Source organism: Bombus impatiens, unplaced genomic scaffold (genome assembly GCF_000188095.3).
Source record: "Bombus impatiens unplaced genomic scaffold, BIMP_2.2 scf_1055, whole genome shotgun sequence".
NCBI lineage: Eukaryota > Metazoa > Arthropoda > Insecta > Hymenoptera > Apidae > Bombus > Bombus impatiens.
This window is the reverse complement of record NT_177474.1, coordinates 1,105,693-1,124,555: the sequence shown is the minus strand read 5'-3', so window position 1 is coordinate 1,124,555 and position 18,863 is coordinate 1,105,693. Positions and strand designations below refer to the sequence as shown.

Below are 18,863 nucleotides of genomic sequence, written 5' to 3'. Positions count from 1 at the left end.
GCCGACACTGTCACTTCGTCCAACGTGTCGGCATTCTCTTCGCTGTCGTCGTTCTCGTTGTAAAAGAACCTGGGCGGAGGGTGGTCGGGAAGATCACCGCTGGCAGTCACGCAATGTATGTCCCTGATCAAAGGGTCGAAAAAGTCTGCGAACACGATGTAACTTTCGTAGTCCGGCGCTACCACCGACACAGACTCGTGCTCGTCCACGTTGCTGACCACCGAATAAGCGCTGCCCGCCTTGCTGTTGTAAGCCGAGTTACCGTATTTTTTTAAAGCGGGCCAGATCACATCAAAGAGATTGTGGTCCATGCGTGTCACACGGTGCTTGATACGATCGAATACGGGCCGTTTCAGGCAACGGCCGATCAGTGTGCCGGAGTTCCCGGCAGATTTTGGCGTCGTACCGTGTCTTACGCCGATCAGAAGACGGAAACATCTCTCCAAGGTAGCCAGGGTCTCTGGTTCGGTTATGTCTCGACGCGCGGAATACGTGTCGCCTCCGGGAACTGTTTTCCTCGAACGTGCAGATCAGCGCGAGGACGTCCGACGGTGGAAGAAATGGAAGAAGCGAAAACGTGAACAACCGATTAACGTGCGACCGAACAAACGTGAACAATAGATTAATCAATTATCATCAGTCAAGAATAATTATTTACGTTGTCTTGGTTGTTGAACGTGTCAGCAAATTCTACCACCTTATAATCGATTTTAATCGATTCTTTCGACTAAACATTTTTCTAATTAATTTTTCCAACATCTTTGTCGCTAAATTAATCGACCGTTCTCTGGTTACGGGGCAAATACCTTTCGATTACTGTATAAGAAAGATTATGTAAATTGCGACGACGATCTTGATAGACGATGGGAAAACTAACGCGTGCGAAAAAACAACGTGACGATGACGATCGATAACTACAAGTTGGTCCATGTTCGGCAACTAAAACAGTTTAGATGGTATTTCTATGTTTCCAGAGCAAAAACGCAAATCGCTGTAAACGATCGTAGCACGGAGTACAGTTTGTTAGTGAACGATGCTGGTGCTGGTAAGTGCGTTGTTTGAATAAAATACCTTTGTCCACCAACATCTCGTCGGCGAGCTTCTCGTTAACTCCGAAATCGCGGAGAAGCGATTTATGGGAAAATTCCGATTGGTTCTGTTTGTAATAGTCCGCCTTTTGACCCAGCTGCACCAATCGTAAAATTAGCAATACATACATCGATTTTTAATCAGTTTTTAAATCAATTTATCCATACTTATCCATATTTATGCATACTCGTGTCCAATATCGATCTGGCTTCCTTTACTTAAACCTATGAAAGACGCTGGCTTATCGATACAATGTACTCACATTGTCTTGAACTAAAGGATTGGCACCCAAATGAAGTAGAAGATTGTAGTAATGGCCGTTGTCCGCTATGGTGGCTGCATAGTGCAAAGGAGTTCGGCCATCGAGATCGATCGCATGCGCGGTTTCTGGAAACCTGCCTGCCAGATATCTAAAGGAAAGGCGAAAAATGTTCGTTTCGCTTGCGTGCTTTCGATTTCGTTAATTGTCCATTAAATTTCCATATTAATTTACCTGATAACGGTGGTGTTTCCAAATACAACAGCAACGTGAAGAGGCGTTGCGCCGTGCGGCGATGACCCGTCTCTCGCAACGGCAAATTTGCGCCGATCTAAGGCGCTCTGCAGATCTCTCAGGTTTCCTTCTTGCGCTGCCATGTGTACAGCATGAATTTTCCCCTGAAACGAACGATCGTTAAAAAACAGTAATCTCTTTCGAGAGCTACGAATTAGTCGTTGAAAACACGACTGGTTACCTAATTGATCTGGATAAGTCAACGACTATTCGATACGAGTAACTATAACGGCACGCAAGGTGCACAGCGGTTGGCGCAACATTCGCAAAACATTGAGCACTGTGTTAAAATAATAATAAAAAAAGGAGCCGTAAAATTTTCAACGCGTTAGGTAATACGATATACGCTTTCACATATACGTATGTATAATACTAGAAGAATAAGGATAGATTGGTGGTAAAGAGAAGGTGGAAGGAAGACGCAAAAGAATCCGAAACGTTTAATATCGATCGTACGTTCTGCAAGCATCGAGTATCATCTACTACGTAGATTTCCACGTTATTTCCTACGTTATTTCCACATTACCACATAGATAGAGCATCATAGGTATACGAAAGGTATCTATATATGAAAGGTGTGAATGAATCGATCGAATCGCGCGGATCGATACAACTCGATCGTCTTGGGTGAAACAACGAATGGACAAAGATTGGTCAGTAACGAAAGATAGTTAATAGCCCGAGAAACTTCCTTTATGCTTGTGTATCTTTTTGGCTTATATTTTATATTTCGCATATTTTTTCAATGTTCCGCCAACATCTGTTTTATTTTCAAATTGCTTTCGCGCTTTTAGCGTCACTTGTGCCACCGTTATAACTATCGTTCCGCCGCGTGGCCGTGAAAAACTCTAAATTAAACAGACTCGCTACGACGCGTGGACGACGCGTTACCGATTAACCAGTCGACACAGGCAAACCGATCAAGACCAATTTGTCGTCATTTACGTTTTCCACGAAACTCTTTTCGCAAACCTCTGTTTGCGTCGAGAGACGCGACACGAGGGAAAAGACGAGTGCTTTTGTACGCAATACCATGTAAGAAGGGACACGATCGATGAATGCCTGCAGCTCAGGATTGCCCGAATGTCGGCCGACCAGTCTTCTGCCTTCGCCACTTAACACTAACGCGGCCAATTGCTCCATGTTGCCGGTCTCCAGCAGCTTCTCGATTTCCGGGTCCGCCGTCATGCTGCCCTCGTTTACTTCTGCTTGCGGAAGCTCCTCGTGTTCGCCGACGATTACCTGCTAATCATTTCCAGGTGCAAAACCATGCGCACCAACGACTCGTGCCGATCGATACGCGACAATATTAATCGTAGCTCGCAATCTAGATGCGGCAAATCGATCGTTCTCCATTACGAGCAAAGCTCGTACGCTGTTTGCGCGAAACACGATCGACTATCGAATAAGTCGTTTCTTTGTCTATTCACAGGTGTGTTTAGTGTTGGCTGATTTTGGTAATTGGATGGTAGAGTAGGACGAATGGAACAGTATCTGTTCTGGCTGGCTTTTTCACCGATTAACTGCCAACGAGGTAGCCGATTTAGAGGGTAGCTTTAGAGATTGACGATTAGATATGGACACGATTAGCCGAGAATTACATTTTAAGGATAGTTTTCGACGAATTGAATGTTTAATATTTAGATATTCGTATATTACGCGTTTCAGATTCGTGAGAAATGGCGAAGTAAATATATAAGTAATAAAAGTAAAAAAGAAAAGAAAAGAAAAGAAAAGAAAAGAAAAGAAAAGAAAAGAAAAGAAAAGAAAAGAAAAGAAATCAAGAGGATTTTCATACTGAGAACTTGTATTTGTTATTACTTGTTGTTTCTATAAAATGATGACTCGATTCTTCCATATTTGCCATGTCGTCATACTTTAATACGATTTCGAGAAACGCAACGATGAACATCCAAATTATTGAAAAGAACGTGGCATGCAATGCGGTAGTTGCCGTATCTTTAGCATCTCGACTAAAATTAATGAAAAACAAAATATACATTTCCATGCGTTTGTCTGGGTCTGTAGTGCGCAAAAGTCATAACAGAAGTTCCTTGCTTAGTTATTTATTTATTGGCATATATTTGTGCGTGACAAAGAGAAAATATACTGTTATAATATCGATCATTCTTTACTTTCGATATACATGATAGCCTAATTACATCCTGTCACTTGCAACAGCAACCGTAAATCGCTCGTTATACCTGTAAGCTACCTAACTATACACGAAAGAATAATCGAAACCTATCATAGGATCTACCAACGTCTTCTGCCTTTCGACCCTATATTTATATTTCTCTATTTCTACCGATACTAAGATCACGTTATAACATTACTACTTATTTTATACTTTTTTATGTCTCTCGCTCAACGATACAAGTCTTATCATAAACCATAAGTTTATACTTTTGTGCTAGGCAATTCCTGAAAATTCGATTCGTTTAAGAGTTAGGATGACTGTACCTGGTCTTCGTCGTTCCCTGGATCATCAACACCAGAGTCGCCTGTACTCGGCTCGTTTCTTTCTTCTTCCTCCGCTTTGTTTCCCTTCTGCTGCTCGATGGCCTCTTCCATTTTCGGGGCTCCCTCCGTGTCTGTAGGCTCTCCTTCCTCTTTCTCCTCTTCTTCCTCTTCCTCCTCCTCTTCCTCTTTCTCTTCTTCTTCTTTCCTCTCTTCCTCACCTTCTATTCCCTTTGGCTTCAGCTCCTCCGCAGCTTCGTTCTCCGCATTGGAATTTTCCTCGGTTTCCGGGACCGCTGTACCTGTTACCACGTCATCGTCCGAGGACCTCTCTTCAGTGTCTTCGGGAGTGTTTGCTCCCTCGTGTTCTTCCTTATTTTCCGTGGTTTCTGGTTCTTTGGATTCTTCTGCATGTTCCACGTTCTCACGTTCTGCCTCCCCTTCCTCTGTATTTTCCGTATTTTCCGTATTTTCCGCATTTTCCGTATTTTCCGCATTTTCCGTATTTTCCGCATTTTCCGTATCTCCCGTATTTTCAGCAGGTTCCGCGCTTTCTCTATTGGCCGCATCTTCTGCATCTTCTGCATCTTCTGCACCTTCATGATTTTCTGTGTCTTCTGCGTTTCCCTGTTGCTCCTTCTCGTGATCCTCCTCGACATTTTTTATCTGTTTCATAAAATGATTAATTTATCTGATTCTTCGAATCTCGAAATAAAAACTCTAGAAGATTATTTTTCGATTTTTGTCGCTAATAAAAGGAATCGTGTTACGGAGAATCGTAGAATTTCGGTTCTTAAATTAAAATTCTAAAATGTTTTAGAATTTTACAATTTATTATAATCAGACTGCAGACATTTACGCAAATACGTAAAATTTCGTAAAATTTCGTAAAATTTCGTAAAATTTCGTAAAATTTCGTAAAATTTCGTAAAATTTCGTAAATACGATTAAACAAATGGAAGATCAAGCAATTGGAACTTGAGCGGAAGCTTGTTTCGGCCATTGGATAGCTATATCGCAACAAGTGCCATACTTTCGATATATATTTTGCCACATATGCATAAAAACGAAGTTTCCCGTAAATGCATAAAAATTCGCAGTCCAGTTATAATAAAAATATCGTCGTGAGCGATTACTTGTTCCATAGATCTACTCAAGTTTTTCGTTGTCGACTCCGCGCTACCAAATGCGCTATCGATATTCGCACTGCTGGCTTTTTTCATTCCTTTGGATATAGCTTGTTCCGCTTCTAGAATCCTCCAGTCCCAGTGTTTGGGATACGAAGATCCGGCAACTCGAGGTGCTTCCGGTATCACAGTTAACAGCGATTGGTCGATATCCGATGGCCGATTTTTGTAAAACGCCGGCGCCTTTTGTTTCTGATTAACAAATTTCAAGATTTAAATTTAACTTTCTTTTATCTCGGGGGAATAGCGAAAGAAATATCATTTTCGCTAATTTCTCTAATCTCCGAGTTTCATTTTCTACACCATCCGGAACAATCGTTTATTTATCGATTATCCGAAGGTTGATTCCAGGCACTCACGTGATCTAATTTGCTCTCATCGGCTCCATATTCCGTTATCAAATTATATAACGTTCCATCGTCTTTTGCTGCAGCCGCATAATGTAACGGCGTCTTGCCATCGTTATCCTGCGCCTCCACAACGAAAGGCCATTTTTCAAGAATTTCCCTCGCGATTTCCGTGTGACCCAAACCAGCAGCCTGTCGATTGCCAAACTTTCCGATAAAGAAAGAAGAAAAAGAGTAGAATTAGAAAGTGTATACCTTGTGCAAGGCGTTCAAGCCGTTGCCGTCTTTGGCGCAAAGAACGATGGGCGACGAGGCCTCGACCGTGCCCCTCAGCCCCTCTAAATCGTTATTCACCGTAGCTGCGTGAATATCTTTCGTTGTACTCTGTAAAACGATTTTTTACCATTACATTAAACTTACATTACATCGCGTTGCATATTACGTACGTAACAATCTTATTATACGTGTTAAAGAATTTGAACGTTAATACGAACCATTATGAATGGTACGGCTTCTAAGAATCTTTTCACTCGCAGATTGTTGCTCGTCTCCATGCGTAATTTGTTGCCATGGCCTTCCCACAGGACCTGTTGTAGTTTCCCTATATCTCGATTGTGGATCCATATTCTTATATTGGAAGGTTTGAAGTCCAGAACTAGAGAAAAAAAAAAAAAAAAAATTCTGTATCAGCTACAGAAATTGTTGGACAAGTTCAATGGAAAAATGGCGTAATTGTATCGTATCGTCTTATTTTTTTAAATTCCGTTTAATTTTATCGACGACTATGGTTCGGTATGTCTGGCAAGTTTGAAATATTCGTTAAAGCAATCGTACGTATTAAATACTATAGGGGCGTGTGCCTGTATACGTGGCAAGAAGCTTACGAACAACGTACAGGATAAAAATTATAACGACGCGACCTTTTCTCTCCAAGATACAACTGCTTCATTAAGGATTTACTACAAGCGACAAGATTTCTAACTATACATCGCGTGTCGAGGATATGTGATAAATGTTTTAGATACTCGGGGGAATCCTCTTACCGGCAGATATCGATTTTCTGTCAACAATGTTCGCTACTTTTTCCCTGTAAAAACTGTAGCGAGTTAACAGCAGGTCGTTACGGTTTTTAATAAATATCATTTAGACGAGTCCCTACAACCTTCCAATTAAACATGCATTGTTACGACACACGTTCGGTATTATCGATGAATCATCGATTTTTACATAACTTTAACGAGACAGTGACGCAGAGGAAATTAAACGAGATATCTTGCGCGTGCTTTCGACGAAGAATTACGTCGTACATTCGATAATCGTGTTTGCCTGTCTCTTGTGCCGTAAACACTTGATCAGCTGACGCAATAAATTGATAATCGTGATCTTTGTTGGGTGAAATCGGCGATTCTTCTTGTAAGCCAGAATATACGTGTATAATAAGGCGAAATATATACAAATAATAAAATATCGATGGATTTGCAAGTTTGAAGTAAACGACTAAACATGTGCACGTATATAAAACTGTCGAATGGAAAATGTGAGATACAGGTGTATTTGGATTTCATTAAAATTATAATAATATATCCGTCGAACGTCTCCTCCTTTCGAGAATAGCGTTTCACTTTGACGTAGATCGCATGTTCCAGCGGATTGATCAATTTTTGAAAAGCCAACCGAGTGCACGGACCCTGTCACTCACTCGCACGTTCGCATCTACCTATATACATATCCTTTCACGTATCCTTTGCTTTCTTGGTAAATAGATCGATCGATGTTGACAGAGATGCCATTGTACGTATTGCATACTAACACTAACGATAAGTTATAGCGTGAAATGAGTAAATAGTAGGCAAATACAACGATTCCAATTATATTTAGTCTGATGGCCGGTATTATTAGAGTATCGGTTGATTTTGAAAATCCAGTGTTTCATTACATTCGACTCGCTCGATTCGTTACTCGAATCTGCGATACTTTGAAGCAAGTTCCAGCCGTTTATAAATTTATTCCAATAAAATTGCGCCCATTCGCCTTCGACTTTGTTCAACTAGGTATTATTCGCATTTTCTCCGAACAGTTTAGTACGCGGCTTCGTACATACACGGCCAGTGGAATAACGTTATACGAGTTTTTTCAGGAAACAGACTCGTTTGCCGATTCTCAAAAGAAATGTGTCATTTTCGTCTTACTATAGCTAGAATTTTGATCCTACTCGTAAACATTGGTCGGAATATACTATGGCCGACTTGTTCTTTCCATTACCGAATAATCTCGTCGTGCGATCGAGAAGGCCTACGACAAGCTATCTTTACATCGTTATAACGTCAATAGGATTTCCGCCAGTAGTAGTTTTCGAGGATTCTTAAATAATTCGTTGGTCAATCGACCAGAGCGTGTCGTCATCCTATCGATCGAAGCGGTTTTCCTTGCCGTACAGACTTTAGTTTTATCGATTGTTCCGGGTCATTATCGAGAAGATTCCATAGACTATAGCGTATAAGCGTATAAGCGAATGTGTAACTGTGCCAAAGTGGGGAACGAGCCAAGTGCACGATGCATCCCCACGTCTATTCTTCCAGTTGTTCTTAATCATAATGTTAATTATAACGAGCCATTAATCGTACGTTTGACAAAATTGAGTTGTTCCAATTAATATAAAAGTTCGCGACTACTTTTATCTGTTCAGGACCTGAGAAATTTCCGTGTAATATATTTTGCCAATTAAACGATTGCAGGCTTCTGCGCGTACCGATAGAAACACGATTGAAACCCGAGGAATCCGAGATATGTGGTCCAATCATCGTGTAAGGTATAAAATCTAAAAGAACTATGGGTGATTGAAAATGACTCACGTTCCTTGCCAGAGTTGGTCTTGCGACGAGACATGTTCTCCGCTTCCGGTAGCTCGACCTCCGAACTATGTTCCAAATAGTACGAAGCGGGATTACCCTTTTTGTCGATAATGCTCGCGTCACAGTCGTTTTCTATGAGAACATCCCAAATTGCCTCGGGATCTTTGCAAGCAGCACAGTAATGCAACGCGGTTCTTCCTTCCTAAGAGTAAGAAATACGACGTTTTAATCGCAGTCTGAATTATTTACAAAGTGCAAAAATCATCGACGCATTTACCGTAAATTGAAAATACGATAGAAGCTTCTCAGGATTTTGCAAATTGAGAGAATTGCCAGCGATCGATTGATTATCGCGAAAACGTCGATCGGACCTATCGAACGGTTCTCATAAACATTCGCCGTTCTCGGAATAACTCGAGCAAGCAATAGGTTTCGGGAATAAAAAGCGCGATGGCCGTTACAGGATGAATATTTCCAGACGCTTAAACAGCGAATACACGTGTAAACGGCGAATATAAAGATGGAATGGAGATTAAGGGCAGGAAAAGTTTGAGAAGCTGACGTTTGCCATGTTGTAGGCGCTGCGTGCGCCTGGACGCCGAGTCCATGATGACTGCGGGGAAGAACAGGTGGTTTACGCTTTGTTATTAGCCGCGTCACGCGATGCGGAAAAGACGAGCGTCGCGTCGTTAGGAAAAACGACTTTTCCATTATTATTCGCCGGTTGGGTATCTCGGAACAAGCATAAGCACGACTGACTAAATTTTTCGCTTTACGATTAGTCACCGATAACAGAGTGGAATAGTTACGAATATTTCTAAGAATTTTCAACTCGTTGATTGCTACGGTGGTCATCGGTGAGCCGAGTTTACTACATTTATATATACATTCCTACTAAATTTTTTAAAATTATTAAAATAACGCAAGCCTTGCTTTGCGGATCGCAATACCCACGGCGAAATATCTACATAGAATTCGCGTGCTAGTTTACGTGTTAAAAAGCTGTAATTCTCAGTAGGTTATTCGAATTTGATTTCGAGAACCTGAGCGAAACTTCAGCCTCGAAAATTCTATTCCTTATGCGGACGGTTGCACGATGCGATAAAGACACTTGGAAATGTTGCAAGTCTGGCAAAGTGAAAGTAAAATTACGCTAGGTTTGGACATCGACAACCTAGTTCGATCCAACTTTAGACCAAAGTTTTACGTGGATTTCAGATTGTCACTTAGGAGCCAATCTTACTTTATTTTTACACGATTCTTCTTTCGTCTTTTATCGAGAACAAAAACGAAGCGAAACAAACTACTACTACGTTATATCATCTTTGATTTATTCGTTACTATTCATCTGTGACCTTTTTGTACACACGTATATTCGTAAGCAGCACCTATTTCACTTTCGCGTCAAAATTAGTTTTTCTCCTGATCTAACCCGATCTAGATGGGTTGAGAAAAGATAAAAGGTACTTTCAAGTAAGTTTAAGTGGCAGACTATTACGAGTTGGATTGCGACCACAGATGTTCTGTACGAGATAGAGATGCGGTAAATTCACTTTAAATCGACGGAAAACGAGAGAACAAATATAAAAAGAACGATACTTGAAAACTTCATACAAGGTAATTCTAAAAAAAAAAAAAGAAAAAAGATAACAAAGAAGAAGATAGTCGAGAATAAAAAGATCGTATGATAAAGATTACTTTATCTTTCTGCTGAACAGCGATGGGAAAATTGTGCGCAAGCCACTCGACGATATCTTGATGATCGTGGTAGACTGCCTTGTGAAGCAAAGGAGTGCCAGCTGGATCTTTCGCAATCGCCAGCTTTTTTTTAGGTTCTTCCGATACGAGCTTTTGCGTTTCCGCCAGAGAACCGCGCGAAACCGCGTCGTGCACGAAAGAGATTTTTGTCTGAAAGATACAGACAGATTCATCATTTTTTCTTCGTGTAAAGCTAATATATGTAATACTAATAGCTTACCAAATAATTTGGGAGTCCTTTTAGGAAGACTCTGGTTCTCAGGTCTGGAGAATATTCACCCAACAGACGTGCCCCGCGTCCTTCTAGAACGACATGTTCTAGTTTCTCAAGTTCTCCTCGCAGTAGCCAAGATTTCAACGTTGTCGAGTTCATCTACACCACGATAATTAAACACGATCGATTATGATTCTAACGATTCCAGCCAAAATTCGATTTCACGAAAGTTGCCATACTATTCGAAGTTACGGAGAAAAGCGTTGGAAAAAATATTTTTCGCGGAAAGTTGTAAGTTAATTCGCGGCGATACGCTGCCACGAATAAATCCTTGAAACACTCGCTATTGATTCTCCATCAAGCTTATCCAATCGAAACGGTCTGCATCCTGCACTGTCCAAGCTGTGTATCGAATCGCAGATTATTCGAATAAAATAAATTCGTTTCACGACGTTGCTTGCAACTTTAAAATAAACGAAACAGAATTTTCTCCGTAAATTCCAAACTCTTCTCCAAATTATCTTATTAGCAAAAGTAACGCAAATAAATAACGGCCACCGTAAATTGCTAAGTCGAAGAATTTGAAGATTGTACTCTGTAACTTTGAGTATGACAGCCGTGATACCTAGGACGTGAAATCTGAAAAGAGAATCAACTTGGAGGAAAGATGAAAGATGAAATAAGAAGATAATGGATAAAAATAAAAATAGAAAAGACCGTGTTTTACTATAATTAATAAAATTAGTTGAGAAAAGCTTTTATCGAGACATCGCAATTTAGTTTTTCCTGGTAGAATATCCAGCGGTGAATCCCCTGGTTCGTTGGTCGCGTGTGAAGCCAAACGTAATATAGGAAAAATATAGTCAAACGCAAATACAGAGTGTGAAATAATTTTGACGTTATCGCTGTGAATTGCGTGTTTTCAATTCCATTTGCTTCGCGAAGAAGATATTCGCATGGGAAGAAAAAGATGTACGAATTCTCTTATTCTCTGCTATTTAGTTGTACGACTGGTTTGTTTCAACGGTTTCGTCTACTCCTAGTAGGTATCCTATCTTAATTTGAAATACACAGAAGCCAATTTGCGAAGACACAGCCAAGCCAATAAGACACAGAGTCGATAAAAAAAGCGAAGATAAGATGCACGGCAAATTCAATTGTAATTTTTTATATTATTGGTGTATGTACAAGTATTGCTTGGTCATTGGTTGATTACTCCTGTAGGAAACTGGCTGATAATTATACGTAAATTGTATGCGTGTTGCCGTTGTATGCGATGATAAGGTAATTTATTAATATGCGGCCGGAAAATGTATTCTAGCGATCTAAAGATCAGAATGAAACTTATATACGTGGCATATACCTATACCTATATCTATAGCTATGCCTATGCCAACGTTACTTACATCAAACCTTCTAAACCAATTATACGTACCGTTACGCGTAAATCGCGTTTTCTAACGCAAAAGATCGTTTGTTTAAAGAAAAATGAAGGAGACAAGAAGAAATATAAATACATGGCATTAAATAAATAAATACAAGGTGCATAGATTGCAATAAAAACGCAAACGTAAGTGAAGAAGCATGTGTATCGTGCGTATATAAGCGATTTTATATAATGTTCTCGCCGATCGTTCATCGTTCATCGTTTAATCGTCCTCGATGAATTACCTGATTGACTTGGCGTCACGAGATTCTCGTCATATCCAAGTCATAGTTCGCGGCACGAACCAATGGAAATGAACGGCGGGAGATGAGATGGAGAAGAGAACGTGTGCGATACGAGGAAGAGTCTCGCGGCGAATGAAGTCGATGCAGGGCGTCGCGACGCGCGCCACCTATGAACACGTTAGCATAGGATTGGCCGGGTCATCGAGACCGGACGTTCCAAGTATACGGAAAAGAAGAACCAGGAAATGAAACACAATGGCGAATATAACAGCGTTTTGTAAGATTGTGGCGCTTTTTCGTATAGTGCTCGGATATAACCACGTATACAGATAGGATTTCGATTTTAGAGAAACGAAGAAAAAACGCGTATTTTCGCACGTTTAATTTCTTCATTAAAAATTCATACCAATCTTTTGGAAGTCGCTGCACAATCTAAGCATAAAAGTGGAACGCAGGTATTTCCTTCGGCGAATTAAGTGGAATTTTCACAGTATATGCGCAACAAGATGATCGTTAAATTATTCAAGCCTAGGGGAATTACTTGATTTATTATTAGAGATTATTAGAGTTGCTTCGAGTTTTTAGGCATTGTAGAAGAGAGATTTTTGTCGCTCGAAATGTAAGAAAGTCATTTTGGAAAATTTGTTCTCTTTTTTTTCGTCATACTTGACCTTATTTTACCTATCGATGTTAGATGTTCTCTGGCACATTTCTCTTTTCTGGTAGATTAGCAAATAATCAAGTATGACGTAGCTGATGATTAATGAGATACGGTACGAGAGATACGAATCACAGTAGCAAGGAAAGCATTAGGGAACCTTGAGCGCCCGTCACCGTCGCGCCGACTAAAAAAGTTGCTCAAGGTCAACATGAAATCGTTCGGTGATTCCCTTCGAAACGAACTTCTTCGAGTCATCAAAGACTCGAAAATTAGAAGATACTGTTAATCGTCGGATCGCGCAACGTGGAATTCACCAGCGAAAGTATCTTGTCGTTGGACGGAACGTAAGAAATTCATACGGGCCAATACGGAGGAGGAAAAGTCTTTTCGTGGAAATGACGTTTTCACGGCACGAACGCAAGTGACAGATATTACGTATCGTAATTAATTCTTCGTTTTTGTGGTAATTGGTTCTTAATTCTATCGGTCTACCCGTTCCAATCGCGGGCATCAACCGTCACCGATGTTATTGTTCTTTCCGGCCTTCTTGCGACAACGGCTGGTTTTTGACCGAATCGGTAACAAGCCGAATTGGTAACAAGCAAAAGCAGCGTTCATACCGTTCCGTAGCTTCGGCCAGATTCCGTAGATACGTACGATTCCGCCAGAATCTTAACCGACGATCCATTGATTTTATCATTTTCGATTCAAAGTTTCCTCTCCTCTTACGTCGCATAGCGGAAATGCTCGCTGTACCGTAATTATAGACTTAAAAAGAGTTTGTATTCCTTCTCTTTTCTATACTTTTCGGCCGATTCTTATTTCCATATTAACGATATTCTCTTTCGTATTTGCTTTCAGTTTCGATAAATTCGAACGCGAAATTCGAAGAGAGGTATTGCCAGGTAATCCAGTTGTTTCATATGTAACAACCTTCTTTGCATTTCCTTCGTAAATATTTATCGTACAGGTTTATCGAATCGTTTCGGTAAGAAAAATCCTTTGAACGACACAAGTGCTTCTTATTCATCGCTGACGTTCAATCGTGGAACGGACTCGAACTCAACGATTATCGACTTTTACGTTTTACGTTTTACGTTCAAGATAGTTTGACCGTTGATCGTTTCGTTCATTCGCTAGTCGTTTACCTCGTTTACTTATTTAGTTTGCGCCTCGACCACCGGGATCGATACTCTGGAGCAACGACACATCGATCACGTAAGCATGTCGCCGCGTGAATCTTGCGTCGGTCGTATGTATAATATTATCGTCGCATCGAGGAGACACGCGGTCGTTAAGTAGTGCAATCGTCATTCGCGTCGATTGTTTAATATCGAGGTTCCAAAGTACGGAAACGAAAACGAAAGCAAAATGCGTACAACCATCGAAGAGGATAACTATATATCGAGTCATTCTGGCAAGTTCAAACTATCTTTATAAGCTATGTTTCTAAGCGTTTTAAGCGTTTTAAGCGAGAACCACGGAGAAAAGCACGACACGCTTATTATTATTATATATTTTAATTATCATTATTTAATATGTTAATTGTCCACAGATATGAGTTTTCCAAAACTTTTAAAGTTTGAAACTTTGACGTTAAAACGAAAACGTCTTGTGGAAAAATTCTATTCCACACGTTCGACCTATTTTCACACGTAGAACGACTTGCTGCTAATCATTTATTCTGTCTGGGTCGGAATCGGTCGTGTTCGAGCATAAGCTCGTTAATCGATAATCAAAAACTGGATTTTCACGAAAACGAAGCGTCATGCGGAAAAAATGCTACTTGGACGTTTCCAATTTGTACAACGACGATTAATTGAGGGTGATTTAAGAAGAAAATAAAATTGTGGAACAGGTGTGTGCGAATATTCCAATACGATAACAAACCATCTTTATGTGTTGCAAGTCACGCCATTTTCGTGAAAGAACTTTGCGATCTGTGGTTTTTTTTAGCGATCGTTTCCCATTTACATTTCGCTGCTGTAATAATCCGTACTCGTAATAAAATAAATTTTCACGACAAGGCACATACGAATACTAAGGTGTCTGTTGGTCGACTGGAAGCGCGCAGTGTCTTCCACGTGTCCCAGTCAGGCATGCTTTTCATTATTCAAGAACAGTATAGCACTTATACACTTATATGTATACGCAGTATGTCGTGTCATTTCAAGAAAGAAAGTAACGAAATTTTCTGGTCAGTGCGACCGACCGATCAAGCCCGAATTATTCGTTTAAAGGAGAAATAATTTAAACAAAGATGGGAAAATCGGATTTGAAAATTTGTTTGGCATGTGCGAATTCGACTAATTAGGAACTGACTGCGAGTAAACGGTCAGCAGTAGATTATTTCACATATGCGCTCACGCGAGAAAAAATGAAAAACGTAGAACACGATTTTTCCTCAAGCCTCAAGTTTAAGCCTCGAGTTTCGAGAAAGAAGAAAAAGAAAAAAAAAAGACAAAAGAATGGAATTTAAACGCGTTACGATAAGAGAAACGGCGAGATTTGAAAATCTGTCGTGTCTCGATTAAAATAAAATTTCTCCCTTTATGTTCGGTATCCGTGCTTTATTGCTGACTCGGGACAGTCATTGAATCTTTTGTTATACGAACGAGCCTGGAATTCGATATCGAATGACCAATGTAGCGCAGGCAAACGAGTGGCCTAGTTAGACGTTGGACATTGTTTGCCTGCAATTGTAAACGTTCTTAAACGTAAAGTTATATAATCCTAATAATTGGTTAATATTATTTACAGCTGAACGCATTATAGTGGAAACGTGGATCGACCTTTCTGTCTTCGATTCGTGGACAATTCATGGACAAATACCAGCGCGATTGGCACAGCTGCTGACACAATGTATTTTGCGAATCGCAGGGACAAAGTTAGTCGGTATATCGACGTGTTGCGCGATCGATCATGTCGCGTAAAATCATTACTGACACGATGGACAAACCGGCGTTGATACTTTTCTTTTTTCTCTTCTTCGCTTCAGCCGCCTCTGCCAGCGGTAATTATAAAGCAATAAATGTTTATATCTACATTTTTATTCGCGCTTTATATATTTTTCTTCTCAAATAGTTAATTTTGCACTGAAAATAGATACGCGGTCAACGGAGCTCAGTTGCAGCGGTCGTGCTTATTACAACGTGACCCTGACCGCTTATTATCCCGTTTTTGATAGTGACAACGAGTTTGACTATTTGGATGCTAGAACGAGGAAACTGAGGAATCTACAGGTTTGTTCTCGATCAGAGCGTCGTCCTTATTTTTCTAACCAGTATGATATTTGTTCTTTCGTTCTTCGTTATATCGTTATCGCGTACTGGTAACTATCTCGTGATTAAAGGAAACAGCGATATCGTTACTCGTTTCGTTATAGGATTATCTGGATGGTCGTGCAGAATTTGTGACAGTCTCCATGGACCTGGATTCCGGGATACCATATGGCACAAAATTGTGCATTCCCGAATTAAACGAAAAATTCTTACGGCCAATTCCGCTTCAGGTATAGTAGATTTAAAGACTCGGCAGCCTGTTCTCGTTACGACACGATCGCGTCTCGTTACGACACATATCTTTCAGGCTAGAGACAAAAGCCGCTACAACGACGTTAGCAGGAATTCGCCCGATTTCTCTCACGTGGACATTTGCGTTAGAACGGAGCAAGATACTTACGATAATTCAGTGAATGGTATCGCAACGCTTTACGTGCAATTGGTAGAAAAATGATTTCATGAAAATTGCGAGGAATCGACGAGACGCAACGTCTGAGAACTGCGATGCGAACAACGTTTACTTCTTTTCGAAAACATGTACGATACAGCGTCTAAAATAAATCGATTATGCAACGATGCTTTCCGTCGAAGAATTATCAGATCGACGACCAGTGAGGCCACGTTTGAATCAGTTGATAGAGACTGTCGCCTGGACAGGAAGTTGACGTCGTTTGTCGATGGCCAAGCAACGTATAGTTCTCTTGTATTTTCCCAAGCGTTACACCGTACTCGATCAAATCCTTAACTGCCTTTATCGCAGCCGCGCTAGGATTATGACCTGTGAACATTTCAATGACAATAAATCCCATAAAAACTGTAATTCTACCATTTTGGATGGATTCTATTAAAAAAGATTTTAGAGGATTCGTTGGATTTTCTACGGTAGAAGTTGCGATACGCGTTACGCGTTACGCGTCACGCGATAAACGACAAACGATAAACGTCGTGTTGCTTACTAAGACAACGACAAGCAAACTTACCAACAAAATTGCCAATCATGCAAATTCCGATGCTCTTCGAATTGTAAGGTGTGGAATGCGCACCGTGTTTGCCCCATCCTCTTCCTTCGTAAATGTTTCCATCTTCGCCAACCAAAAAATTGTAACCTATGTCCTTCCAGCCTTTCTGGTTCATGTGATGGTTCTAAATGCATTTAATAAATCAAAGAAAACCGTTATATCGATTGGAAAGGAAGCCTCGGCTGGATCAACGGTCCAAGGCTTCGGAAATTTTAATCCGGCCCTGAACTTGAGAAACGAAATTTTGAGAATGGAAATTTGTTAATTATATTTCGGCAATATAATTTGTTAATTATATTGTCGACGTAAACGGTTCGTTTAAACTCTCCGTTTGTCAAGCGGAAAAGACTGGGTCAATCACCTGAAAACTTCTCACTCTGGCTTGACAAATCGCTCGAGTCGTGCAACCATCAGTCGCTGAATGATGAATTATAACGAACGGGGCAGGCTCCTCTGCGAGATTCCTAAGGGTTGACTTTGGTGCGTTGGCTCCCCATTCTGATCTTGATATTATACTTGGACGTACTAAATGTCGAGGAAAATTGAAAAATTCGATCGATATCGGAAAGCGAAGTAGTAAAACAGTAGGTAATACCGACCATTTCTCCGACAATGTTCTATTCAAATGGAAATAATCTATTTTAGATTCGTCTTTTTTGTCTTCTTTTTAGTTAGTTTCATAGATACGATAGACACGTTCGGTGACAGATGCGTCGTGCGATAACGATTGAAATAACAATCGAAATGACGATTTCCGTCGAAGGATCTAAGCCGGATATTACCTTATTGTTAGCGGCTTATTCACCAACATCATCGTATTACATGTCATCGTATTGGCTTAAAAATAATTAATTAACATGTCCTCGAATCGTCAGTTACCGACTAAATAATGATAACGATAAGGCAACGATAAACGAACGTTCTTGACATTACGGGTCGACATGCTATAAGCAATAAGCGCAATCTTGTTTCATATCGCTTACAAATCTTTTTTATAGAAACACGGATAAAAATGATTGGCGACTTACACGAATATTGCTTTATGTAGAATAAATATCATACTCTACTTTTCTCAAGCAAGCCTAAGATAATTAAGCTGAATTTCGTTAGTAATCACGTTCGTTGGATTTAGATAGCTGGATAGATTTATGGCGTTAGAAAACGATATCGCCGGTTCGTTGAACTGAAATAAACATTTGTAAAACCAAACTAACTAAGAAAATTGATTATAGATTTCGATTGGAATCGAAATTCAGTGAAATAGTCAAATCTTCGAATAGGACTTGCGATCGAAGAAGCGTTATATAATTTGCTACGCTACATATCGACTTCATGCAGGTCTAACCGAAACTTATATTTACAATCCATATTTTGCAATTGCTACTTCTTTTCACTCGAGAAAATCGATCGTAATAGAGAAAAGAAGCACGAGGATGCTACACAATTGCGAATATAAAATTTCCGCAAGTGGAAAACGCTGAAACGATTCGAAGAACACGTCGAGATACTTGCACTATTAATCGGCACTAAGCGACGACACGTTGCTTCGATTGTATAATTTTCAACGATTTTCAAGGAACAATTTATTACCAGGCGTCTTATGCACAGCACAAAACAACACTTGACAGTTGGCGAGTAGGAGGATCACCGCTATTAACTTTGTCATCTTCGTTCACAGAGATCTGCTAACATTGTGATAAATGCCGCAAATATATACGATGCAGATGGTTGGTTTAATTTGTTGATCTTTGACCGTCTCAGTAGGGGGGGG

At 40.2% G+C, this 18,863-nt stretch overlaps 3 protein-coding genes and 1 long non-coding RNA gene across 11 annotated transcripts in view; 2 read left to right on the top strand and 2 right to left on the bottom strand.

Moving 5' to 3' along the window:
• LOC100743682 overlaps positions 1-10,778 on the bottom strand; it is a 15,646-nt gene extending 4,868 nt beyond the window's left edge. The window contains exons 1-16 of one of the 8 annotated variants that reach the window (XM_033323460.1): positions 10,467-10,619; positions 10,187-10,396; positions 8,489-8,690; positions 6,131-6,291; positions 5,892-6,020; positions 5,649-5,828; positions 5,239-5,481; positions 4,627-4,768; positions 4,274-4,563; positions 4,214-4,228; positions 4,106-4,174; positions 2,675-2,887; positions 1,583-1,746; positions 1,352-1,499; positions 1,072-1,186; positions 7-508 (exon numbers count right to left, since the gene is read on the bottom strand). In XM_033323460.1, the coding sequence (XP_033179351.1) occupies positions 7-508; positions 1,072-1,186; positions 1,352-1,499; positions 1,583-1,746; positions 2,675-2,887; positions 4,106-4,174; positions 4,214-4,228; positions 4,274-4,563; positions 4,627-4,768; positions 5,239-5,481; positions 5,649-5,828; positions 5,892-6,020; positions 6,131-6,291; positions 8,489-8,690; positions 10,187-10,396; positions 10,467-10,619 (2,936 nt within the window). Of the gene's footprint in view, positions 1-6; positions 509-1,071; positions 1,187-1,351; positions 1,500-1,582; positions 1,747-2,674; positions 2,888-4,105; positions 4,769-5,238; positions 5,482-5,648; positions 5,829-5,891; positions 6,021-6,130; positions 6,292-6,531; positions 7,032-7,353; positions 7,524-8,488; positions 8,691-10,186; positions 10,397-10,466 lie in introns of those variants that run through there. The other 7 variants (XM_033323458.1, XM_033323459.1, XM_033323461.1 and 4 more) reach the window with 7 other exon arrangements.
• LOC117152292 lies at positions 6,894-7,221 on the top strand. Its single transcript, XR_004462629.1, has 2 exons — positions 6,894-7,028; positions 7,078-7,221. It is a non-coding gene; the product is annotated as an uncharacterized LOC117152292 (long non-coding RNA).
• A 4,726-nt stretch (positions 10,779-15,504) lies between the features above and the next one.
• LOC100743567 lies at positions 15,505-16,709 on the top strand. Its single transcript, XM_012391252.3, has 4 exons — positions 15,505-15,805; positions 15,898-16,034; positions 16,178-16,303; positions 16,381-16,709. Exons 1-4 carry the CDS (start codon positions 15,715-15,717, stop codon positions 16,525-16,527), a joined length of 501 nt encoding a protein of 166 aa, XP_012246675.1. The 5' UTR covers positions 15,505-15,714; the 3' UTR covers positions 16,528-16,709.
• Positions 16,574-18,863, bottom strand: part of LOC100747500 (peptidoglycan recognition protein 3) — a 6,182-nt gene continuing 3,892 nt past the window's right edge. The window contains 4 exon segments of the mRNA XM_024370874.2: positions 16,574-16,851; positions 17,054-17,216; positions 17,454-17,617; positions 18,683-18,765. Of these exon segments, the coding sequence (XP_024226642.1) occupies positions 16,670-16,851; positions 17,054-17,216; positions 17,454-17,617; positions 18,683-18,765 (592 nt within the window). The 3' untranslated portion in view covers positions 16,574-16,669.